We start from the raw sequence: 25,264 nt of genomic DNA, 5'->3' as shown, positions 1-25,264 counted from the left end.
CTGGGCAGAGGTGGGGCGAAGGCGGGGGGCCTGCGAGGAAACGTCCAGCGCGGCAGCCTCTCGTTAGTACTCCTTGGCTTCCTGCAACTGGGCCAGGTACTCCTCCTCAGGAGGGTTGTGCGCGCAGGCCTGGCCACTGTTGGTGGGCCACACCGCATGGTAGCGGCTGCAGTCCGCCTTACATGAGATCCGGGGCAGCGTGTCCACCTTGAAGGGAAGCTCGGGTGAGACGGTGCTGACCAGGTCGGGCGCACCGGCACCCTTGCCCCGGGTCAGCAGCTGGCTGCTCACGTCGCAGCAGCAGTGCTGGGCTGCCGGCGTGCTGCAGAGAGCGCAGGCAGAAGCGGGCTGTGGACCGGTACACGTCCAGGCGCTCGCGCGGGCCGCTGGCATCCTTCCAGCGGAAGCTGCGTCCCTGATGCTCGTCCCGCAGGCTCACGGCGCTGGACACGGCCTCCAACACGTACGCGCATGGGCAGCTGGGCAGGGCCCGCAGCACCTGGCTTCAGGTATTTGGCCAGGAAGTCACTTTTGCCGTTCAGCCACTTCTCACAGCTGTCCACATCTGCAGAGGGCAGGGGAGGTGGCGGGGGAACGAGGGACTGGTCAGCCCCTGGGTGGGGTGGGGGTTACTCAAGGGCCAGTACAAAGGTGTGGCTTGGAGGCATCTTAACGGGTAGGCGGGGAGGTACCCACACCCGAGCAGGGGGCAGAACTACCAGGCCAACACGGTCAGGAGAGACCACACAACACCATGAAGGCAAGCTGAAGCAACAGGCCATGACCACATGGACAACAGCCAAGGGGCTGGAGGAGGGGGCCGGCAAGCCCTGATGAGCTACCCTTTGTCCTTTTAGATGCAGGGTGGTGGGAAAAATCCTGCGATCTCGAAGGAGCTGCGGTGGTAGGGGGCAGGGACAGCTGTTTCAGCCTCCTGGTAAGAACGTTTCCCTGTTTTAACCACTCTCGCCCATTCTTGTTCTTAACCTTACCCTTCTCAGGCTCACTCTATCCTTCTCGGCCCCCAGCGGTCCCTCTGTCTATGCTGCTCTCCTCCCCTCTCCCTCCATTGGGAAATGTGGCTTCTCTGACTGCACAGAACAAACTGCTCCCTCTTCTTTGCTCCAGACCGTTAGGGCCTGCTTGGCAGTGCTGGGCCTAAGTTGGTCCTGTGCGTCTTTCCCTCTAAGACCCGAGCCCCTTGAGGGCTGGGACCGGACTTAAGTCTTCTGGGAATCTCCTGCCCGCCACAGAGCTGGGTGCACCTTCCCGGCTCAGCGAGTTTCTGCAGCATGGAGCACAGGAGTCAATTGCAAGGAGGCTGCTGGCAGCTGCCTGCCTCCTTGGGGGTGCAGGTGAGCACCAGAGACACAGATTGGGAGTGTGTTGGTGAAAGTGTGGGCTGTTCCTCACTGCTGGAAAGGAGCGGTCCTGGAGCTCTGGCCCTTGACCAGTTTTGACAGCACCTGCTCCCCAGACAGAGCTTGCCAGGAGCATCCAAGAGTGACCAGGGAAGGCAAGCCCCAAGGTCCCTGTCCTGTTCTGTTCCACTGGATGATCTCCCAAGCTCTGTGGCTCCCCTCAAGATCTTCTTCTCAGCAGGAATATCAGGCTGGGAAAGGCCAGTGGGCCTGGCAAGGGGGGAGGGCTCAGATGTGCTATGGTCCCCTTGCTGGGGAGGCTAACCTTCCAGCTGGAAGATGTCCTCTGCATCCAGGAGGCCCTATTCCTGCCCGTGCAGTGAGGTTCCGCCCTTCCGAGAGAGGTTCTCCTCCAGACCCCCAGAGGGCAGGGCTAGCCCCCCACACTGACCTGGGCTGAGCATGTCCATAGCATCGTGGGCCAGGGGCTGCCACCTCTCACTGGGGAAGCCCAAGGGGTCCTTGTCCTTGGCGCCTTGGGGAAGAGAGGAGGCCAGGATGGTGGTGCCACAGGGTATGTCTGTGCCCCCGGTGGGCGCCAGCCCTCACTAAGCTTGTGGTGCCCATAGCCACCAGGGACGGGGCAGGACCACCACGTTTGTGAGCTTCCTGGGTCCCCTCTCCCGAGTCCACCCTATACAAGGCTCAGAAAGTGCAAGCCACTCCCTCTCCAGGCACTGGGGCTTGTCTCACCAGGACAGGGGGCAGGTCGCAGGCGCGGGACTTGGAGGCAGTGCAGGCGTAGCCGCAGGGCTGAATCCTCCGCAGGGCTGAGTCCTCCGCTGACCGCCGCCACAGCTCCCACTGCAGGGAGACCAGGGGCTCCACTCCTCCTGAAGCTCATAGTCTGGGTCGAGGCAGGGAGCCAGGTGTGTTGGGCAGAGCCCACTAGGCACCCTGGTGTGAATTAGCAAAAGGCACCCCCTTTCTGTGGAGGACACAGCCCCGGGGCCAGGACTTCCCTAGCGGATGAAGCACCGGTTGAATTTTACCCCCACTCACCTGCTCAGCTGGGCACCCCTGTGCAGTGAACACCTGGGCAAATGCAGGAGGTGTCACAAACCCCAGTCACCCACTCTGTGCCCACACAGCAACATAGAGCAAAGCTACCTGGAGGCCACCTGATCACTGCTGGGGGGGCCTTGGAAAGGTCCCCCTACATCTTTAAGCTACAGTTTTATGTCAATCAAAACCATAGTTGACGATACTTCCCTGGCACTCATAGTATTAAAGAATGTCCCCCCTCCCCACGTTAGTGACCCAGTCCTGCTCTGAGGGACCCGAAATGCACCAGGGCTCTCACTGGAACCCCTGAAGTACCGAACACACATGTCCGGCCCTCTCCTTACTTCCCAGGCAGGTCTGAACAGGCTGGCACCAAGTGATTAATAAAAATCGATAGAAGAAATGTCGAAAATCATGAAAATTCTGCTTGTTAGCTTATATGACTCTGGTAAAACAGGGAAAGCCTGCTATGACTTAGTCTGAACCAATGATGAGACACTAGGGCTCTGGGAAGTAGAGCTGTAACACTGTGTGAAACATTCTTACCCAGGGGAAAACCGGAACTGCAATACGCAAAAATAAAAATGCCTGTCATGGTGGCCGGGGGCGGGGGGGCAGGTTTCAGGTGATATTTTCTGAACAGTCTGTGTTGTCATGTTGCTTTCTAAAATAATAATTGCCAATACTTTGTTTACTATGTACTTAGACTTTACAAGCATTAACTCACCACTCTCTACATTTAATTCCAAGTAGTAAGGGTGGTGCCCATCTCTATTTTGTAGAGGAAGGAAGCGAGGCCCAGGGAGGTTAAGTAACTTGCCCAATGTCACTCAACTGGTAAGCAGCAGACCCAGGATTCAGACTCACACAGTCTGAAAACGAGGTCAGTTGTGAGTGGTGAGATTTATAATATTTCTTAATTTGTTGGAAAACTGATAGATGTGAATAAATATATTATTAACAAATGCCTGTTTTGCTTAAGGGATCTCAGGGCTATTGTAGAGTCAAATGTTTTTTTTTTAAAAAAAAGCCTTTGCAAGCCTTGGGTGTTACTATTGAGCTGATGATGGTGTTGGTACAGGGCCTAAGCTCCAGACCTCCACAGCTGCCCCTGCCCAGGAAGCTGTCACCCTTATTTCCACTCAGGACCTCCAGGGGCAGAAGCCAGGGAGGTCAAGATGGGGGTACTCACTGTAGGCTCCTCAAAGATCTCTGGGGGACAGTGGCCCTCCTCCCAGCCTCCTGTGGCCCCACTGAAGCCCGGCTCCTGGTCATCTCCACCATGTTCCTCACGGTCCTCCTCCGGGTCCCCACCCTCACTGTACTCTGGGGGGTCGTCCTCCTCTTCCTCCTCCTGCTCTTCCCCTGAGGTTCTGCCCTTGAGATGGGGCCTCTCTTCCTCACCCTCTTAAGTAGCCCCAGGATAGAGGCCAGAAGAGTTCCTCAGCAGGTTGCCAGCGGGGGGCACCTTCAGACCAGCGATTGCTGGGCTCAGCCATCAGGTCCATCTCCAGCTCATCCTGGGGATCCACCACCACCTCGATGGTCACCTGCAGAGGGACAGACACACCCGGCCACGGAGGGAGGGCTCAGAGCCAGACTCCAAAGAGAAGGGAGATGATAGGCCTAGGGACAGGAGGAGAGGTCCAACCCTTTCTCTAAACCAGCCTGTTCTTCTGGTCAACCTTCTTGGCCTCCCTGGGGCAACTGGGGTCATAGCCTAAGCCCTGGCCTTGCATCAGACTTTGCAGGAGATTCCTGACCCCCTAATCTCACCCCAGACATATTTAACTAGTGTGAGATGGGACCAGATGTGATGGTTCTAACGTGCCAAGTTGGAGATCCACTCATTTACAAGAAGCTGGGTTTGAATTCTGGCTCCAGCAGCCCACAGACTGCCCAGCTTCTGGGGCCACCAATAGCCCTGAAACTCCATTTCCTCATTGTAGGGCCAGAAAATGAGAGCAAATGACAGCAAACCCCCCAGCAGCCCGGGGAAGGGCTCTTGTTCACCACTTTGTAGACAGAAAATAAGTAACATGAAATCATTTATCTGAAAGTGAACTTTAAAAACATCATTTTGGGGCTATTATGAAGTAATATGAGGTCAAAGGGCAAAATTTTTTTGGGGGGGGAACCAACAAAATATAAAGAAAAGGGAGATCACCCATATTCCATTTTTGACAGGTAACGTTTTGGTAATTAACACTCCAAGTTTAGATATACAGATACACACACATACTTTTAAACAACTTTAGAATGTTATGTGTTTCATATTTTTGTGGTCTTTTTTCTCTTTCAGTGAAAGTGTTTTGTAAGCTGTAGATGGTACACAAAATGCAGGAATTATTATCTTTAGGGATTCGGGGCTGACAGTGAATACTGTAAGCTGGAATTCCACCAGCCTCTCTAGTTTTCTCTCCCATAAAGCCCCTCTGGTGGGCGATCTACCCTATTCTTCTTCAGGGGCCTGTAGCAAGGAGTGGGCCTGGCCAGGGAAGATCAGACTTTCAGGGCTTTCTAGCTGGCCTCTGTCCATATTCCAGGAACCCCCTGCAGCTCAAGAAACATTCTCTGCTCATTCAGTCCTCATGACAGCCCTGCCAGATTGGTGCTGTTTGCCCCTTGCTATGGTCTAACCAGACATGAGTAGATAACATCACCAACTCAATGGACATGAATTTGAGCAAACCCCAGGAGATAGTGGAGGACAGGGAAGCCTGGCATACTGCAGCTCATGGGGTCGCAAAGAGTCAGACACAGCTGAGCGACTGAACAACATGGTCTAGGTGATAGAGCCTGGGAGAGCCACGTGATGGTCTGCAGCTAAGAAGTGAGGAAGCCTGACTCTTCCTACTCCACGGGTGGGGCATGGGAGTCACCTTGTCTGACCCACACAGGACCCCCGTCCTCCAGGGAATATAGGATGAGATGTCTGACCTCGGAGCTGAGCTGTTGAGCCCAACTTTTCTCCAGGAATCTGCTGGGTTCATGGCTGCCCTTGTAGTCCTCACCTGGATGCTGGGGTTCAGGGCACTCAAATCTGTATTGGCCAATCCCGGCAATTTCTGCAGCTCCAGCAGCAAGGGAGCATCCTTCAGGGTCCCGGGTGAGGGTGTCTAGTCTAGGACCAGGGGTGCTGATTCAGGGAGCGCCCGACATCTGTGTCAACATGGCCCTGCCTGGAGGTGGGCCCTGGAGAGCAGAGGGGTCTCCTCCTCTTCTCTGGGAGAGCTGAGATCTGGGGAGGCTGAGACCTGAGGGAGGGAGGAACAGGGAGGTGCCTGAGGTCAAGGCCCATGTGGACCTGGGAAAGGCTGGGAGGGGGTGGGGAGCAGGGGGGTGGCAGGAGGTTTGGGGGCAGACCAGGTCACACACTCACTTGTGACCACGCACCCAAACATGTCTGTTTGGGGATTTCCCTGGTGGTCCAGTGGTAAAGAATCTGCCTTCCAGTGCAAGGGATGTGGGTGTGATCCGTAGTCATGGGGCTGAGATCCCACAGGCCGTGGGTCAACTAAACCCATGCACTGCAAGGAACAGCCCGAGCAGCACAGCGAAGACGCAGCACAGCCAAATAATAAATAATTAGACAAAGCCAGACACGTCTGCTCTGACACCTTAGAGGGTGGACGATGCCCCCAAAGCGCCCGGGGTGAAATGATGCCAAAGTGAGGCATGAGGAGGAGGGGTCAAGTCAGGTTTCTACACACTGAAGAGACACAATCTCACCTCCTCATTCACAGATGGAAGAAATGAGCCCTGGAGGGGAAGGGAGCTGTTTAAGGCAGCAATTCCAAAGTCCAGGTCACAGCCTCAGAATCCCCCAGGGTCCTCATCAGAGAACGGACACTCCGGCCCTCTCAGGTCAGGGCAGGGGGCTCGGAAAGCCTTGACGCGGGTGTGGGCAGCGGGCCTGGATCCTTCCCCTCCAACGCCCCCCTGCCACCTGGCTTTCCCAAGCCATCCACGTAGGGTCTGTATTCCCTGACACCCCTGACCACAGCTATACCTTACTTTGCCTGCCCACCTGGTGCCTGGATTTCTAGGCCGTGGGTGTGTCCATCTGTCTGCCAGTCAATTCCCTCCTCCGGCCAGTGTCATGAGGTCCACACTGGGGCTGTCCTTGTTGCAGCGCAAGTAGTGAGTGAAAGCAGATCCTGGATGTCTCTGGCTCTTTCTCTGGCCTTCTCTGCTCAGACTGGGACCCTGAGAGCTCAGCACCTACCTCCAGGGTGCAGCTCCATTGCCCAGGTCCCTACACCAGGGCAGAACGAGCCTGTCCAGCTCTGCCCCGTGAGCCTCTGCACCCTGCTTCACCCAGGCCACAGCCTTGACCCCACCTCCCACTTCCTAGCTGGGCAGTGTGGTAGCGCTGGAAAATATGGATCTGGAAAGTCGGATCAGCTTGGGTTCAAATCCCAGTTCTTACCAGCTCATTCAATCTGGTGATTTCCCATCAACAAAATGAGGACAATAATTCCTGCCTGGAAGGACTGTCAGAATTTTACTTATCAAACACTTCCACAGCATCCACTGTGTGCCCAGCACTATTCCAAACACTTAATTGCTTGCTTCATCCTCCCAACAACTCTCAGATGTCAGTGCTAGCTGTCATTTCCATTTTGATAATGAAAAGTAAGGCACCGAAAGGGCAAGTAACCTGCCTGGGGTGACACAGACATTTAGTGGGAGAACCAGGATTTGAACCAGGCAGCTTGGGCCTAGAGCCCACACTCTTAACCATCATGCTCCAGCCCTACAGGTGAGAGCGCTGAGAGTCTACTGCACAAATCAGGGGCTGAATCAGTCTGATTTCTCACATCTCTCCCCTTGACCACCTCCCTCTGTGGTCCCCAGATGCCTGGCTCCAAGGCTCCTGCCCTAAACACCTGGTCCCAGGGCAGCCCTGGGCCCATCTCAACCAGCGCTTGAAATCCAGACTGAAAGTGTTCTGGTCCAGATACCCAGGGTGGATGAGTAGAGGATGGACAGAGGAGTAGGGCAACAACCCAGCACCTTCACTGGCCAGTCCTGGAGGCCTGGAGCTTCCCCAGATGATGGCTTCCTAGCAGTTCCCACCCATAATTCCTATCTGTCCCTGTGACTTTGGGTAGTTGTTCCTGTCTGCAGCCTCAGCACAGAGAAGGGAGACTTGGGGGAACAGGAGTTCAGGGTCTGCAGCCTTTCCAGCTGATTTAGATGGCCCAGCATGGTGGGCATAAGCACCATGTTTCGCCATTTGGCAGTGATATTGGTATTAATAGTTATCACAGGAGGGAGTGCTAGAGATTTTACAGTGCGTGTGGGTTGCCATTTCCTCCTCCAGGGGATTTTCCTGACCCAGAGATCAAAGCCGCCTCTCCTGTGTCTCCTGCATTGCGGGCGGATTCTTTAACACTGAGCCACTGGAGAAGCCCTTTCACAGCAAGGAAATCAAGGATTTTTCCAGCCTAGAATGTCAACAGTGCTATTAGTTAAGAAACCCTGCTCTAGAGGCTGCCAGGTCTGAATCCCAGTGGTGGCCTGGTTTCTGACTTGTGGGACCCTGGCAGGTGGTTAACCTCAGTGGGCATCCTCATCTGTAAATGGAACCAGAGATGGTATCCAGTGAGCTGGGTCCATTTCCAGCCCTCCCCGCCCTGGTGCCCCCTCGGACCAGACAATGAGCAGAGCCCATAGGAAGCCCTGACTCAGCTTCACAGCCACACACACTCCCTTTCTCTCTGGGAGCCTCCTGCCCTGTATCAGCCCCTGGGGAACTCCCCAGGGTGGAGGGGGCTATCTGGCCTTAGTCTGGGTTCCCTGAGAAGCCAACTCTGAGACAAAGCTTCAAGGGCAAGTGGTTCCTTTGGACAGTAATCCTTGGAGACCGAGCAGGGAGTCTGAGAGTGAGTCGGGGAAGGGAGGCGGCTAATAAAGAATGCTCCATGAAGCCAGTGACCAAAGTGGACCACTAGCATGCGTCTCTCTGGGCGCCCCAGGTACCCGTCAGTCACTGGTTGAGGGAGGCTGGGTGGGGGAGAGGATCTGCACTCCAGCCACGTCCGGCTTGCCATGAACAGCTCAGAGCAGGTCCCGGTGCTGGTGAAAGCCCTCAGACAACGGGAAGTGAGGCCTGTGGGGAGGTGGGCAGAGCACCCGAGCATTGTCTGAGCGTGTCTTCCATACCAGGCCCTGGCCAGGTCCTTTACATACCTCCTGACACTCCAGCTAGTGTCAGCCCCATGCAGAAAGAAATGTCCGTCTGCTTTGCTCACATGTATCTTGTGCTCAGTACGGTGCCTGGCACCCTCCAGGCGCTCAGTAAATCACTGCTGCGTGACTGAATGACTGCCAGCAACACTGAAGGGTGAGTGTGACTATCTCTGTGTTAACGATGGGGCTATGGAGGCTCAGAGAGGGCAAGGGATTTACATAAGATCTCGCAGGTTACACTAAAGGCGCTTGCGTTCACGTGCAGTTCTGCTGGATCTCAATGCCCAGGCATCAGTGCAGAGGTGCCTGTGCAGATGCTGAGGCCAATAACCCCTCAAGGGCAACCACCTCAGCATGCAGAGCATCTCCGCTTTCATCTTCTTGTCTGGTCCCTGAACATGGGGGTAACGAGTGCAGGCTGGAGGCCACATTGCCTGCCTTCAAACCCCAACTTGGACACTTACTGTGTGACCTTGGGCAGGTTACTTAATCTCCCAGAATTGCTCCCCCTGTAAATTAGGGAAATGGCTGGCTGCCCCTATCTGTAGGATGGCTGGGTTAGCATGGTGCCTAGCACACGGCAAGCGTGCGGTGAATGTCACCAAGGGGAGGTGATAGATAGTTCTCAGAGAGAGAGAGAGAGAGAGAGAGAGAGAGAGAGAGAGGGCAGTACCCCTCTAGCCATCACAGTTAGCTCTTTACATCTTAATTGGTCTGAAGAGCACATCCGCCACCCTACCACTGAGGCAGGATTACCAGGCAGTGCATGGATCTCCAGGACATTCTCAAGCAAATGCTGAGGCTCCAGCCTGTGTAAGAACACCTGCTCGTCCCACGGGGCCATCTCCCACATCTGTTATGCTCAAATGTGGAGCTTTCCGTGTGTACAAATACACAACTCCATTCTTTCGGGGGATGGTGCCATTACCCTGATAAACATGAGATACACAGATATATACCAAGTTATAGGCCCACCATCCATCGCCCCTCTCTCTATCACACACACACGGGCCCACACAGACCCTCCCAGGCTTGGCAGGGCAGTTAACACAAGAGCCTTCCCCCACAAACCCTTACTGCCTTGCTTGAGCCTCCCCCACAAGCCCCCTGCCCCTCTCCTCTCATACCTCCTCTCCAGGGTCAGGAACTTGTTCCAGATAATGAAACCCAGTTGCCAGGTGCAGCCCAGCACCCTGCCTCCTCTAACCCCCTGCTTCTGAGGTCCAGGTGCGCCCCTCCAGAGCCAGGCTGCACACAGTCACTCCAGCGTCGCGGAGGTGCTGGAGTCCCAGCAGTCAACAGCCAGAGGACCATGGGCAGAGAGACGGGGCTGGACGTCACCCTTCTCCCTGGCGTGTGCTGTTGTAACCCAACCCACCCTGGCCCCACCGTGGAGACCTCGGAGCACGCCCTCCAAGCACCAGGGCTGGCTTCAGGCTGTGAAGCCTGCGTACCTGCACCAGGCTTATCGCTCTGCTGTTGCCATCTCGAAATGCTTAGAGAACCCGCACTGTCATTCTGCACGGGGCCACTGCTCCCAGGCACCCTGTATGTACTGACACACACCAGGTCCTAGCATCATCCTCGTTTCCCAGAGGAAGCAGCCAAGGGTCAGAGAGGTGAAGTAACTTGCTCGGGGTTACACAGGGAGCTTTTGAACTGTGGTGTTGAGAAGACTCTTGAGAGTCCCTTGGACTGCAAGGAGATCCAACCAGTCCATCCTAAAGGAGATCAGTCCTGGGTGTTCATTGGAGGGACTGATGCTGAAGCTGAAACTCCAATACTTTGGCCACTTCATGCAAAGAGTTGACTCATTGGAAAAGACCCTGATGCCGGGAGCGATTGGGGGCAGGAGAAGGGGACGACAGAGGATGAGATGGCTGGATGGCATCACCGACTTGATGGACATGAGTTTGAGTGAACTCCAGGAGTTGGTGATGGACAGGGAGGCCTGGCGTGCTGCGATTCATGGGGTCGCAAAGAGTCGGACACGACTGAGTGACTGAACTGAACTGAGGGAGGTAAGAGTGATAAGAGGGCTTCCCTGGTGGCTCAGTAGTAAAGAATCTGCCTGCAGTGCAGGAACTGTAGGAGATGTGGGTCCAGTCCCTGGGTGGAGAAGAACCCTTGGAGGAGGGCATGGCAACACACTCCAGTATTCTTGTCTGGAGAATCCCATGGACAGAAGAGCCTGGTGGGCTACAGCCCAAGGGCTGCAAAGAGTCGGACACGACTGAGCGACTGAACTGACTGACTGACTGACACAGGGGCTTGGCAGAGCAGGTTTGGAGGCAGGTGATAAAGCTGGAGAGCCCGTGCTCTGAACCTTTGTGCTTTGCCAGCTCCAGGTAGGGGCTGCACCCTCTGGCTCGCTGCCTGCCACTCCAGGGTGCAGAATGTGTCAAACGATCAAAACACTGGAGCAGGATGCTCTGCTTTTCTCATCCATCCTTTGCTTTGGTCCCCGGAACCATCGAGTGAGGTGAGAGCGGCAGGGGCGAGGTGAGGACAGCGAGATCCAGCGAGGAGGCTGCAACCTGCCTGGACCACTGAGCAGCCGCGCCTCCGGGCCCCCATTCCTAACCTTCCCTCTCTCCCTCACCTGGCTTGCCAGTGGTTCCAAGCTCTCAGAGAGAGAAGGATGGTCTGGGGGGAGAACAAAGGTCATAGTCAAGGTGGGGGGAGGAGCCCAGGTGCTGGAGGTGGCAGAGGGCAAGGCCACGGGATTGGCCCCACACAGACCTGGGTGCCAGTCCCCCTTCGGTCACTTACTCACCCATTAGGCTAGAAAGGCCTCAACCAAAGAAGGCCAATCTTCAGAAAAATACCTGCTTCTAGGTGCCACCCACCTGGCAGGTGAGACCTTTCAACCCTCCAGGTTCCTCCTGCAGTCCAGGCCCTGCTGCCGGGTAACTGGCTGGACGATGGACAAGGACTGAATTGCCAAGTACCCACCCCCCCCCAAATACACCCACACACACATGCATGATGATGCCCTGGACAGCATCCCTGGAGAGGAGGCTCCTTCCTCTGTGTCCGGTCCTTCATCTCAGCCTGTGCCCTCGCAAAGCGCCTCCTCCCGCCGTGGGGGAGCCCCTGCTGCCGCAGCATGAGTGTCCCCAGCTCTGCCCCGGGGGTGGACCCTTCCTGAAGGACAGGCCTTGCGGCAGAGCAGCTGCCCTCTCTCGGTTCTTCTCTCTTGGCTAGTTCTAACCTCCATCACCCTCTTGCAGCTGCAAGCCCCCAACTCTCCTCTGCCCTACCCCAGGGTCTTCCCTTGCCAGCCAAGGAGGTGGTGGGTGCCAGGGTTAGGTGCCCAGAGCCCAGAGAATTAAGCAAAGCTGGGTTTGGATCCTGGCTGATGAGTTACTGGACCCACTGTCAGTTTCCTTGCTCTTCAAATGAGGACAAAAAGACTAGGAACACAAAATGCTAGGCCCTGTGGCTGTTTGCTCAAGGCTGTTTGATGTTTGGCTGTTTGCTCCTAACTAGAACAGGGCTTCCCTGGTGGCTCAGACAGTAAAGAATCTGCCCGCAATGCAGGAGACCCAGGTTCTATCCCTGGGTTGGGAGGATACCTTGGAGGAGGAAATGGGAACCTACTCCAGTGTTCTTGCCTGGGAAATCGCATAGACAGAGGAGCCTGATAGGTACAGTCCATGGGCTCGCAAAGAGCTGGACACGACTGAGCGCGCATGCCAGGCTCTATACTAGGGCTGGGAATGTGACTTTGGCTCTGAAATAACTCATCCTTTAGGCTGGCCTTGGGGGCAGATCTGGCAAACATACTAAAGATAATTACAATATAAAGTGGTAAGTACAATACTAAAGTATTTATGCCAAATGGCTAGAAAAATGCCAGTTCAATTAATTAATTCTATTTCCACTGTCATCTCCACCCATGAGGCGGGACTGGCCAGAGGCTGTTCGGTTCTGCCGGCGACGGAATGAAACACCAACACTGCAGAGTGGTTTAAATCTTTATATTTTAACACTTGCTTCTTACAGCTGCTTTATTTTATATCCCTTGCACAACAACCTACAGGGCAAGCTGCCAAGCACTATGATTTAGAGACTATGCAGTGCGCAGGCGCAGGGCGAGATAACCTTTACCTTGACTTATTTACTGCAGCTAAGACTTTGTTTTGGGGAACTTCCTTATCAACTTAGAATCCGTTTTGTCCCAGGGTCTGTTCCTTTTGAGGAATCAGAGAAACATCCTTGTGTGCAAGAAATGTTCTTTTCCCACGGGAACAAACAGGATTCTTAGCTGAACATCTCGTTTGCAAGAATGTTCAGCTCAGGTTGAGAGTCTCGTTTGCAAGCACTTCTCAACCTTCCTTAAACCTAGTTCCCTACACTGGGCAGAACATCTCGTTTGCAAGAATGTTCAGCCCTGGTTGAGAGTCTCGTTTGCAAGCACTTCTCAACCTTCCTTATACCTTGTTCCCTACAGGTTCCTTTGGACTGTCCTCAGCAGGGGCTCCCAACAATGGGTGGGAAGGCGGGTATCTCATAGCGGAAAATGTCTGGTTCTGTTTGGGGCGGGGTGGTGGGTGCTACAGGCACCTAGTAGGTAGAGGCCAGGGATACTGCTAGACATTCTACAGTGTTACGGCACAGAATTGTACAACCCCAAGATGACTGCAGTGTGAAGGCTGAAAACCCGTGGTCTACAGGATGTACTCTCAACAGGGGCAAAAGTTAGATATCGAGGAAAAGGCAAAAAAAAAAAAAAATCAAAGTATTACAATGGTTTGTAACACTCCAAAAGGCCATAGTGCATGAACAGACAGTATACATGTGGTATTAACATTTCATGGGGGGAGGTACTTAGAACAAAATAGAGTCTAAGAATCTCCTTAGGAGGGAGGGCAGTTGTGAAAAAAATATGGATAGACAGCGGTCCACAGAGTCTTGTCTGACTCTCTGGGACCCCATGGACTGTAGCCCGCCAGGCTCCTCTGTCCATGGGATTTTCCAGGCAGGAATACTGGAGTGGGTTGCCGTGCCCTCCTCCAGGGGATCTTCCTGACCCAGGGATAGAACTCGTGCCTCCCGTGGCTCTGGCATTGCAGGTGGATTCTTTACCACTGAGCCACCAGGGAAGCCCCAAAACACAGTGAAGGGAGGTTCCTTCTTCCCATTGCCTCTGGAGTGACCTCAGCAACCTGAGCACCAAGAAGGTCCCAAGCTGGGGCTCTCTTACTTCACAGCGCTCTCCTGCACTCACCTCGGCCCTCAGTCTGGAAAAGGAGGACCACTCTGGTCTCCTCCTGGAATTGCCGGGCATAGGGGAAGGGCAGGACCCATACCATACAGGCCTGCTCCTGCAAACCCCAGAATGAGTCTGGCAGGGTCTGTTCCCACGGGATGAGTGTCCACTGCAGTCCAGGAGGGAAGGGCGGGGCTGAGGACAACTAGTGATGGGAGACCTGGGTTTTGACAGTCAGGAGTTTCTCTCCATGCAGAATCTGCCTGCAATGCGGGAGACCTGGCTTCCATCCCTGGGTTGGGAAGATCCCCTGGAGGAGGGCACGGCAACCCACTCCAGTATTCTTGCCTGGAGAATCCCAGGGACAGAGGAGCCTGGCGGGCTACAGTCCCTGGGGTCCCAAAGAGCTGGACACGACTGAGAGACTAAGCACAGTACAGAAACTACTCTTGGTTTCACTCCTTTGTCTTCGAGCTTATCCAAAAGCCCACTCACAGGCCCCCTTGGCCCCAGAAAGTGTTCCCCTACCTCTTACTGGCCTCTTCTGCTTGTCCATGCGCCTAGTAATACAAAGGTCCCACCCAGCAGTTGGAGGACCCCACTTACTACCTTAGTCAGTTCAGTCGCTCAGTCGTGTCTGACTCTGCTCCCCCATGGACTGCAGCATGCCAGGCCTCCCTGTCCATCACCAACTCCTGGAGCTTACTCAAACTCACATCCATTGCGTTGGTGATGCCATCCAACCGTCTCATACTCCGTCGTCCCCTTCTCCTCCTGCCTTCACTCTTTCCCAACATCAGTGTCTTTTTAAATGAGTCACCTCTTCCATTCAGGTGGCCAAAGTACTGGAGCTTCAGCTTTAGCATCATTCCTTCCAAAGGACACCCAGGACTGATCTCTAGAGAGGACTGGTTGGATCTCCTTCCAGTCAAGGGACTCTCAGGAGTCTTCTCCAACATCACAGTTCAAAAGCATCAATTCTTCGGCGCTCAGCTTTCTTCACAGTCCAACTTTCACATCCATACATGACCCCTGGAAAAACCATAGCCTTGACTAGACGGACCTTTGTTGACAAAGTAATGTCTCTGCTTTTTAATATGCTATCTAGGTTAGTCATAACTTTCCTTCCAAGGAGTAAGCGTCTTTTAATTTCACGGCTGCAATCACCTTCCTTCAATTCACACCCCGAAGGACTCAAATCCTTTGCAGATCTGACTGAAGAGGCTGCACCGGAGGTGGGCGACTGGACTGTCGGAACCTCAGCAACCCCCGCCCGCCGGCCCGCAAAGGGCGGGGGTCCTCGCCGACCCTCCTCTCGGAGGGCACCCCGGGCCGGCACCGCTGCCAGCGAGGTTCGCTCAGGGCCAGGCAGCCGCGGGGACGCGGCAGGCGGACGGGACAGGAAGCCGGGCGGCTCCGGGGTGACTCCGGGTCCCACTCCGCCCCCAAGTTGTTTCTCCCTGGGGGTGGGGGCCCTCGCAGGTCGGGCGCAGCGGGCCAGCGCCGGGTGCTCAGGGACGTCGGGGCCGGGCCCCGGCTGCCCGCCCTCGCGGGCCGGGGGAGGAGGCACCGCGCGCGCCCCACCGCTCACCTCCGCCAGCTTCGCGCGGCTGCGGCCGGGGCCCCGCGGCTTCCGCAGGAGGGGCCTTCGCACCGCGGCCAGCAGCACCGCGCCGAGGAGGAGCCCCGCGCGGCAGAGCAGGCGCCGCACCCTCTCCCTCCCGAGGCGGCTCTGCCCGTCGCCCCCGCGCCACCCTCCGGCTCCGCCAAGTGTGCGGATGTTCGGCCTCGCCTCCTCCCGGCGCGCAGGCCCGGGGGCTCGGGGTGTGTTTCCCGCCCTCCCTGGAGGACTGGCCGCCCGCGCTCGCGGACGCGTCTTAGGCCGGCGGGCAGCTCCCTGTGATCCTGCCGTCTCCCCGCCCTCGGCCCCCGCCGCGGTCGCCGTCGCAGCCCCAAGCGAGTTCCTGTTCGGGGGAAGTGGCGGCCTCCCGACCGCGCTCTCCAGTCCTGCGCTGCGAGCCCGGCGGGGTCACCCCGCCCCCCACCTGCCCGGGCGCTCGGTGGACGACGCCGGGGCTCACGGACCGCCAGGGCCTCGCGAGCAAGGGGCGCGCCGCAGCCCAAGACGCGGGAAGCTTCAGATTTTGGGCAAATGTGCCCCAAACCAAGGGAGGTTGGCTTGGGGAAGGAAGGCCTGGAAATCACTCCGCCAGGGCTCCTCCAGCTCCTTGCAGGAGGTTGAGACCCGTAAAACACCTGCTACTCTGCACCCAGTTCCCCCCCTGGTGTTCTCTGAGCACTTCAAGAGCCAGGAAAGAGCTGAGACTCGGGTGTGACAGCAGCCAGCCACATCTGAGAGAGTGGTCGGAAGATCCTGCCTTGCCCTGCCGTCCTGGATAAGAGTGGGACCCCCCGAAGCCCTCCAGCCAGACACTCGTGCAGGGATCCTCCCGTGTAGAGCGTGCGAATCAGCTTGTGATAACGATCAGGAACTCTGAGTGGCAGTGACGATTTTAGAGGCCCGGATGGGGCTGTTAGGGACTGTGAGCCCCGTGCCACAGGGCAGGTGGGGTGGGGTTTGGGCAGGTAGGTGGGGAGCCATCAGAAGGCGTTATTAGGAGAGGCCTATCCAGGGGATACGGAGCAGCACAAAGGCTGCCTGGATTCTGGGCAGGGACAGCAGATCCCAGGAGATGCTGGGAAGGATGGCCAGAAACCTGGCCCTAGGGTTCCATTTGGGATCTGGTTTAGCCTTAGAAAACTCCTAGGAGACTAGACACATTTCTAAGAAACCACTCTTATCGCGGACAGCTCCGCCCCGAATGGTCCAGTGTTCTGAGCAGCGCATCACAGGGGTTACAGCCGGGGTCTGGAGTCGGTCACGTGGGTTTGAACTTTGCTGCTATCATTTACTCGGAGAAGGCGATGGCACCCCACTCCAGTACTCTTGCCTGGAAAATCCCATGGACGGAGGAGGCTGGTAGGCTGCAGTCCATGGGGTCGCGAAGAGTCGGATACGACTGAGCGACTTCACTTTCACACATTGAAGGAAATGGCAACCCACTCCAGTGTTCTTGCCTGGAGAATCCCAGGGACAGGGGAGCCTGGTGGGCTGCCGTCTCTGGAGTCGCAGAGTCGGACACGACTGAAGCGACTTAGCAGCAGCAGCAGCAGCTATCATTTACTAAGCGGGTGATATTGGGCAAATTCTTTGACCTCTTGGTGGGTGCTTTTGTCATCTGTAAAAGTGTGGGGGATGGAGAGGGGCTACTCACCTCACAGGTGTGAGGAGTAAATAAGAATCTAAGGACTTATATTGAGCTATATGAAGTTGCTGGGCTTCCCTGATGGATCGGATGGTAAAGACTCTGCCTGCAATGCAGGAGACTTGGGTTCGATCCCTGGGTTGGGAAGATCCCCTAGCGAAGGGCATGGCAACCCACTCCAGTGTTCTTGCCTGGAGAATGCCATGGACAGAGGAGCCTGGTAGGCTACGGTCCACAGGGTCACAAAGAGTCGGATACCACTGAGTGACTAAGCACAGCACATATGAAGTTGCCATTTGGGGGTCAAAATGGGTAATTTCATATGGTTCAGCCTAATAAGATAGCTTGGAGAAGGCAATGGCACCCACTCCAGTACTCTGGCCTGGAAAATCCCATGGACGGAGGAGCCTGGTAGGCTGCAGTCCATGGGGTCGCTAAGGGTCGGACACGACTGAGCGACTTTACTTTCACACATTGGAGAAGGAAATAGCAACCCACTCGTGTTCTTGCCTGCAGAATCCCAGGGATGGGGGAGCCTGGTGGGCTGCCGTCTATGGGGTCACACGGAGTTGGATACGACTGAAGGTGACTTAGCAGTAGTAGCAATAAGATGGCTAGTGTATACATGTCAAAACTCCGGGTAAACACTCAAATACTAGCCCAAAGAAACCTAGCATTTGAGTACCTGCTATGCCCTATTGCTTTAACGAAATGTGATTTTTTTTTAAGGATTTTTTTGGTAAAATGGTTTTCACATCCAGTTCAATATTTTGTCGTTTCATCAAACTTTTGCACCTTGCACATTAAACATGGAGTTTGAAAATCATGAGCTCATTCATTCATGTGTACCGGTCTCCAAGTCAGTCACTACCGCTCCACTGGGAGTCCCTCTGCCCCTTACCTGAACAGCTGTAATAGCTTCCTGGTAAGTCTGTATCCACCCCTGTTCTCACTCCCTCCTTCCCAAATGCTGTTGGTTATCTTTTCTTTTGTTGATCAACTTTATGGAGGTGTAACTTACATACAACAAACACACCTATTTTAGTTTTCTTTGTTGGGGGGTGAAGTAGAAAAATATAGCTTTATTGCTTTACCAGGCAAGGGGGACACAGTGGACTAATGCCCTCAAAACCCAAGTGTCCCAACTTGGGGAAGATAGTGACAAGTTTTATTTTAAAAAAAAAATGTATTTGGCTGTACCAGGTCTTAGTTGCAGCATGTGGGCCTATGTGGAATCTTCCCGGACCAGGGATTGAACCCATGTCCCCTGCACTGCAAGGTGGATTCTTTACCACTGATCCACCAGGACTTTCCTTACATTCCTTTTTTTTTTTTTTTAAAGTAAGTCCAGTTTATCAGCATTTTTTGAGACTTTTTTTTGTGTCTGAAGAAATCATTGCACCTAATCCAAAGTCATAGATTTTCTTTTATAGTTTTTCCTAGAAGCTTTTTAAATTTTCTTATGTTCAGATCTATGATTAAATTGTGTTACGTTACATAAGGGTTGAAGGTCCTTTTCCCATTGAATTAACTTGGCATGTGTCAAAAATCAACTAAGCATACAAGGGTGGGTCTACTTCTGGACTCCCTATTCTGTTTTATTGCTCTTATATGACTAGTCTAGCATCAACTGCTTGGTTGATACCACTCTTGGTTACTGCTGTGTTCTTTGCACAAAGTTTTGAAATCAGGTTCAATCCCTGAGTCAGGAAGATCCCCTGGAGTAGGAAATGGCACCCCACTGCAGTATTCTTGCCTGGAAAATTCGATGGGCAGAGGAACCTGGTAGGCTGTCATCCATGGGGGCCACAGAGTCAGACATGACTGAGCACATATACACGTATAAGTCCCATTACAAAATTGTTTTGGCTATTCTAGGTCCTTTGCATTTCCATACAAATTTTATCAATTTGTCATTGTCTATAAAAAAGCATGCTAGGGGATATTCTTTCCAATGCTTAGAAGTTTTCACTCCTTTTCCTAGTGAGAGAAACTCACCACGACAGCCTGTGCAGCAGGCCAGCACCTTGTGAGCCCCACCTCACCACTGGCCCTTTCCTCAGCTGACCATCAACCACACTCTTCCAGACTCTCCACTCCTTACAGAAGTTTCCTCTATCACCTTTGTCTAAACCAGGCACTGGTTCCAATCGCCTCACTTCGTTCGCCTTTCCTTCACGGCACTGAGTAGTTTCTAATGTATTTGGTTCCTGTGCTTATTTGTTTACTTGAAAGTAGGAACCCTAACTTCGTTTGTTTGTGATGCTCAGTGCAGTGCCTGGCATGGAAACAGCACCTGGTATTTACTGTGAACCCAAAAGTCTCCCCCACCTTTTTGACTCCCTGTATGAATTCCTCTCAGGCTTTCCAAGTGGCTCGGTGGTAAAGAATCTGCCTGCCAGTACAGGCAATGTGGGTTCGATCCCTGAGTCAGGAAGATCCCTGGAGAAGGGAATGGCAACCCACTCCAGTACTCTTGCCTGGGAAATCCCATGGACAGAGGAACTTGGTGGGCTGCAGTCTATGGAGCTGCAAAGAGCCGGACGCGACTGAGGGACACACCGTGCAGTGCCTGGCGTGGAAACAGTACTCAGTATTTATTGGCTGAATGAATAAAGGCAGATACAGCTTTTCGAGTATTTTATTGGAGCAAAACAATGTATTTGCATGGGATGATTCTTAAGTCATCTCAAGTAGTTCCCCTTCAGCTCTTAACATACACTCTCAGAATGGATACACCTCCCCCAAGCCATTATTTATAGCTCAACCATCATCCAACAAATTAAAAACAAAACAAAAAAATCATTCAGCAAAGAAGGGAGACAGGGTGACATTTTAACACAATACTAAATCTTAAAAAAAGTAATTTATATATTTCCCTTCTCTTTCTCAGATTATATGAGCATTACAGGGCTGGAGAAGGGTTATCACAGCACCTCTTGCAAATTCCAGTTTTTCAGGAATGAAAAATATATAGGCCAACAAAATAAAGAGCTCAGCTCCCCATAAGCTATGTCTCTGTTCTTCATTTATCTTTCCCCCTTCTCTTAATGGTAGCTGCCTTTATCCAGAGAGGGATCATTAAGACTGCGTCTGCATGCTGGCTGACTTGGTGACCTCACTAGTCTCCTCTGAAGAACCACTGAGGATGCGTTTTACTGTTCCAACCCTTAACAACTGAGGGAACAAGACCTAATGCTAGGGTGAAGACATTCCACCCTAGTCAGGGATATGTCCCACACTTCTTAGGAAGACCTGGGCCAAGCGACAAAGCTGTGCACAAGGAACTCCGGAACTGTGGTGGAAAGAGCAGACACTGAGTGGGCTCCAGGCTCCTCGTCTATGGGAGGATCCACTATCCATGCAGACAGCAACAAGGCAGGACGCCTGGCACAATATCAGGGTGCTGAACTAACTTTTACCTTTCATTCAACCTCCCCAAAACTGCTCCAGAAGAACAGCTTTGGGTATGCTTCATTAAAAACATAGTAACGGCAGTTTAAGATAACCACTGAATTCTTTACGGTCAGTTGAATAAACTCATCATACCACAAAGAATTTCAGTTTATAAGGCCATTTATCATGTGTACTCCATAGTAAACAAGACCTTGACCAAAGCTCCCCCAAGTCCTTCCCAAGAATGACTGGGAATGTGACAATTCCAGACTCAGCAGAGACTAGAAAAACATTTCCAATGAGGGCTTGGGCTAGCCCCTTCAGTCTCCTCCCTAGAAAAGGCTCAATCTATAGGAAAAGGTGCTTACAAGTACTGGAAATGACTAAAGGGGCAATGACATTTTTACACATTAAGAGCAAAGGGATTATTGGCAAGTCCTGACAGTTCTTCTGTACGATAAGGCAGGAAGCCAGCTGTCTAACTTAGCTATCTGGGCACATGGCAACTGGCTAGGAGTCTGAACACCATGTTTCATGGAGGTAATGCTGAGGAGAGAATGGAAGATATTTTGATTAACTGGCTTCACGGATTAAGATGCCTACTGGGCACTGAGCTTCCATGTTAGGCCGGTAGCAGCGTATCAATCTACAGGCTGAGGGTGCACTGAAGCAGACAGCTGCTCAATGGCCAAGACGAATCTTGTGATTTTCTTAACTCCCCCTTCATTACCCCTTGGGGCTACACTGATTTTACCTGTGTGAAGTGCTCAACAATTCTTGACGTTCCTGACAGTGGACAGAGGAAAAGGACTCTTTCGTCTTTTCTAACCACACAGGTTAGAGCAAGTAGAGATTAAAACCTATTCTGGCTTACCTAGAATATCAAGAGAGACATCCTGGGAATGAGGTCACAGCAACTCTGTATTATTACACAAGAACCAGGAGGGACTTTCCTAGCAGTCCAGTGGTTAAGACTCCACGCTTCCACTGCAGGAGGCACGGGTCTGATCCCTGACTGCGGAACTAGACCTCTGCATGGCCATGCAGAGTGGCCAAAAAAAGAGAAAACTGGGCAACAGTCAATTATATTCAACCTTCTGAAGGTGGTTTTGCCACAAATTCATACAAAAGAAGAACCCGAATTCTCTTTCTTCACATGACTAGCAGTTCTGTGCTGCTGCCTAACCCAGTATGACAAGTTGCCAGAGATCTTCATCAATTTGGAAAGGGAGGTGAGAGGGAATAAACACAGCTTTGGCTTCTGAAAAGGCACCAGGCAAACACACAGCCTTCAGAAGCTGTGTCCCTTACTTCTGTTCACCTTCAATGACTACATAAGGAAGAAGCCTGTTTGACCAACTGAAATACCCTATCACCAAAGTTTAAGACAGTGATGAAAAGACTAAAGGTGCCGAGTTCTTCAAACGAGCGAGCAGTACTCTGGGCTCCGGAGACCAGAATGTTTTTTAAAGGGAAAAAATGTTCCAAGGCAAAGTGAAAAGTTTGGTGCTCCAAAGACCTTAACCCTGAACCTTCCCTTTCAATATTTCCTTGTTCCAAAACACACACCATATTCTAGGCCAAAGCTTTTAATAAAGATGGGAGGAGAATCTGACACTGCCACTTGATCCATTCTTTGGATGTGATTTTGATGTCCCCTAGTTATACACTTCCTGGTTTCTGATGCGATCTGCACAAAACGGTCATATAAACCTGAAATGGATGAAGACAATGCTACATGAAAAGAGGGATGAGAAAAAGTAGTAAGGTTTAGTCACACCTCTATCAACTAACTCTGATGGATCAGCTTTGGTAGGAATGGTGAGCAGATACCTGTTTGAATCCCATCAGATTTCTGAAGCAGGCTGTGTTAAACCATGTACTAAACAACACTTATTTATTTGGGGTTTGTTTCTACTCATTCCCAATGACTTCATTTATATACACTTGTATTTTCCCAAGTACGTGGTTAAATAATGGTGTTTGTGATATGACTGGACCCTAGATTTACATTACAGTTTCAGGAAGAGACAATCAGTGTGCATAATGTTTTGTCCTCTAGAAAGTAGAGTGCTTGGTGAGATCACAGTTTTTTCACTTCAAAATAAACCTATAACTGCATTTATCCTGAAATAACTGCATAGCAAAGTGACATATATATATATTTAAATGCCCATATAACTGACATTTTAAGTTGCAGAGACTTCATGCAAGTCAAAATAAAAGACTGGCCATTAAGTTCATTGCTTAAAGTTTGTGACTTTTGCAAACTCTATACCAGCAAAAGCTCTCTGGTATTCTAATGGGGTTCTATGGTGAGGACCTAGATGTGCAAGGATTGTTAGTAATGTATTTTATTTTACATGACTAATTACTTAGTTTACCACAGTCTTTTTCACTCCAACTTGTACATGCTAAATGCAGTGTCTGCATCTCTACCTGCTTCTTTTTTTTTTTTTAATTCTTTAAAAAAGTATAATAAAACCTCAGACTATTTCAAGGGCTTAAGGTTCTCAGATGCTGAGAGTGACCTAAGATAACTTAAGACATGAAAACAAAACTTCACCAGCAATAGCATCGTTTATGCCCTCCACTAAACGTATCAGCACAAAATACCACATCTGATGACAAGATGTTTAGAGAGAACTGGGACTGAGAATTTTTTTTGCCGATAAAAGGAGTGATTTCAAAAATGTACAAAACTGCTTTCACACAAAGTTCTTCCATTCTGTTTCCACTCCTTCCCCTGTAATACTTGATGGCTACTAAAAGACAGCTGATCCTGGGTACAAAAAAGTCCAAAGTTCTCTTCACTTAAGCTTTGGTCAATGGAAAAAAAAGTAAGAACTTTAACATGGTGATTTTCGGATTTGTTCTTTGGTCAAGCAGTATAAAGCTCACTGAAAGATGTTCCCCTTGCCTGGTATGAAAACAGAGTCAAAAGAGGATCTCAGCTTAGCGAAAGTGTGTTCAGAATTTCTCAGGGAGAAACAAGGAGGTAACGGAAGGAGACGGAGCCCCTGAGGCCCAGATGGCAGCTGAGAACTGCACTAGGCCACTGAGGACGAAAGAGCAACATCACTCAGAGAGTGCTACTTACACAGACCATCCTCTAGAAAGGGTGAGCTAACAAACTCAGGGAACTGACAAATGCTTTCTGAGCCCTCCGGGGGGTTCACCCACATTTTCCTTTATCAGTTTCAATCCTAATCTGGACCCAGACCCAGGCAGAGGCTGTCATAATTTTGAAGAGTAGAAAGCAGTAATAACCAACCCAGACCTTCTGTGGATACGAGGAGCCACCACCTCTTTCCACACTGCCCCTGCCCTCTCGTGCTGGCAGGAGGAAGGATCACCGAGGGGCCACTCTGCACACAGAGCAGGGAGCTTGGGCATCAGCTTCAGCACCGAGGTCTGACCAGGGTGGTCCGTGGCTGCAATCTCCGTGTCTTAAAGAGGGAACGGGAGTGTCAGATTGCAGCTTGGGAAACACCCAGCAACTGGACATAACCTTCAGAGGGTGACCATTATGGAGAAACCTTTGACGGTGAAGGAGAATTATCCTCTGGTGGCCAGAACAAAACGGACGAAGACCAAGCCTCAGAGGCTCCTGGCCAGAGAGAGTTCCAAGCGGAGGGGGGCAGTTTCGGCAACGTTAGTCTTGACTGCCTTTCTCACACGGCTAGACTTCAGTCACCTTTAAAACACTGGTGGATTGTGTCGTGACTGGCTCAGTTGGGAGTCCAAGGCTGGCAGCCTCTGAGACCTTGACTGGAGGTGAGTGGGAGGCACCTGCTCCCCAGGAAGGAGGGCCAGGGATGGCAGGAGCTCTGGCTGGGCGCAGGAGTGGGAGGGGCTGCGAGAGCGAAACAGCCTGCGTGGTCAGCGTGATTTCACAAGTAGAATAGTTATAAAATAAAACATTTTTTTTTAATAGACAAAAAAAGCAAAGTGAGTCACCCTCTTTTTTTTTTTTTAAAGGTGAAATGTAGCGAAGGAAGAATGTGCAGCAGTTTCTCACTATTTACAAAACGCAGCTGAATGGAGGTGGCCGCCGTCAGTAGCTGAGGAAACGTCTTGCACGTGAGATGGCCACGGAAGTGTGGATCCTGCCGCTGGCTGAGAGAGGCCACACGCAGCTCCTGGGTGAGCGAGAGAGTTCCTGCAGCCGAGCACCAAAAAGGCTCAGTCTTCTGTTTCCTCATATGTCATCTCATCAAAGGGCCTGTCCAGGAGGGGCACTGACCGACGGCGGGAGTACTTCAGGTGCAGCAGGTCCCCAACTTCACCTATCTCCTTTAAAGCCTGGTACACAAGACACAGCAGGAGTTACTACACAAGACACAGCAGGAGTGAGTCAGAGCCAGGAGGAGGAGGCACATCTGCTGCTTTGCCTTTCTAAAAACGATCATGTCACGGTTATCCTGTGGTGGGACCGTGCCCAGTGCATTTACTCTGAGCAGACTAGAGTCTGGAAGTGGAAAGAGCTGGTTTTTGAGCAAGGACATCAGGCTGACCATGAAGAACAGGCTGTGAAGAGCAGGGATTCAGGATGAAGGGTATAATTAATCAATATATGACATGCTTGCTATAAGAAAAAGTGTGTACCCTGAATTGGCCAGGATGGCTACAACTTGTCACCTCTCCTTTTATCCTCCAGTACGTGTTCTTTCTGGTATCACACTACCAGAAAAGCAGGTAGAAGCTGGCACTGGGATGCTTCCTAGATGAGAGACGAAGAAAGTCCCCAAATGCACTGCTGT

General features: G+C 52.3%; 2 protein-coding genes across 2 annotated transcripts in view; both read right to left on the bottom strand.

Annotated features, from left to right (window-relative positions):
• Nucleotides 1-63: 63 nt before the first annotated feature.
• ISM2 (isthmin 2) lies at nucleotides 64-21,037 on the bottom strand. The gene is given in 15 exon segments (XM_068966213.1): nucleotides 64-325; nucleotides 327-505; nucleotides 507-565; nucleotides 1,813-1,896; nucleotides 2,115-2,123; nucleotides 2,126-2,198; nucleotides 2,201-2,268; nucleotides 2,615-2,628; nucleotides 3,626-3,828; nucleotides 3,830-3,976; nucleotides 5,441-5,545; nucleotides 11,227-11,270; nucleotides 13,858-13,954; nucleotides 15,098-15,803; nucleotides 20,958-21,037. Coding segments are annotated over 15 exon segments (2,130 nt in total).
• SPTLC2 (serine palmitoyltransferase long chain base subunit 2) overlaps nucleotides 19,747-25,264 on the bottom strand; it is a 102,828-nt gene continuing 97,310 nt past the window's right edge. The window contains exon 12 of the mRNA XM_068963712.1: nucleotides 19,747-24,806. Within this exon, the coding sequence (XP_068819813.1) occupies nucleotides 24,687-24,806 (120 nt within the window). The 3' untranslated portion in view covers nucleotides 19,747-24,686. The remainder of the gene's footprint in view (nucleotides 24,807-25,264) is intronic.

This window comes from Capricornis sumatraensis, chromosome 2 (genome assembly GCF_032405125.1).
Source record: "Capricornis sumatraensis isolate serow.1 chromosome 2, serow.2, whole genome shotgun sequence".
NCBI lineage: Eukaryota > Metazoa > Chordata > Mammalia > Artiodactyla > Bovidae > Capricornis > Capricornis sumatraensis.
Note: the sequence above shows the minus strand (reverse complement) of the source record. Positions and strands in the feature narration are given on the sequence as shown.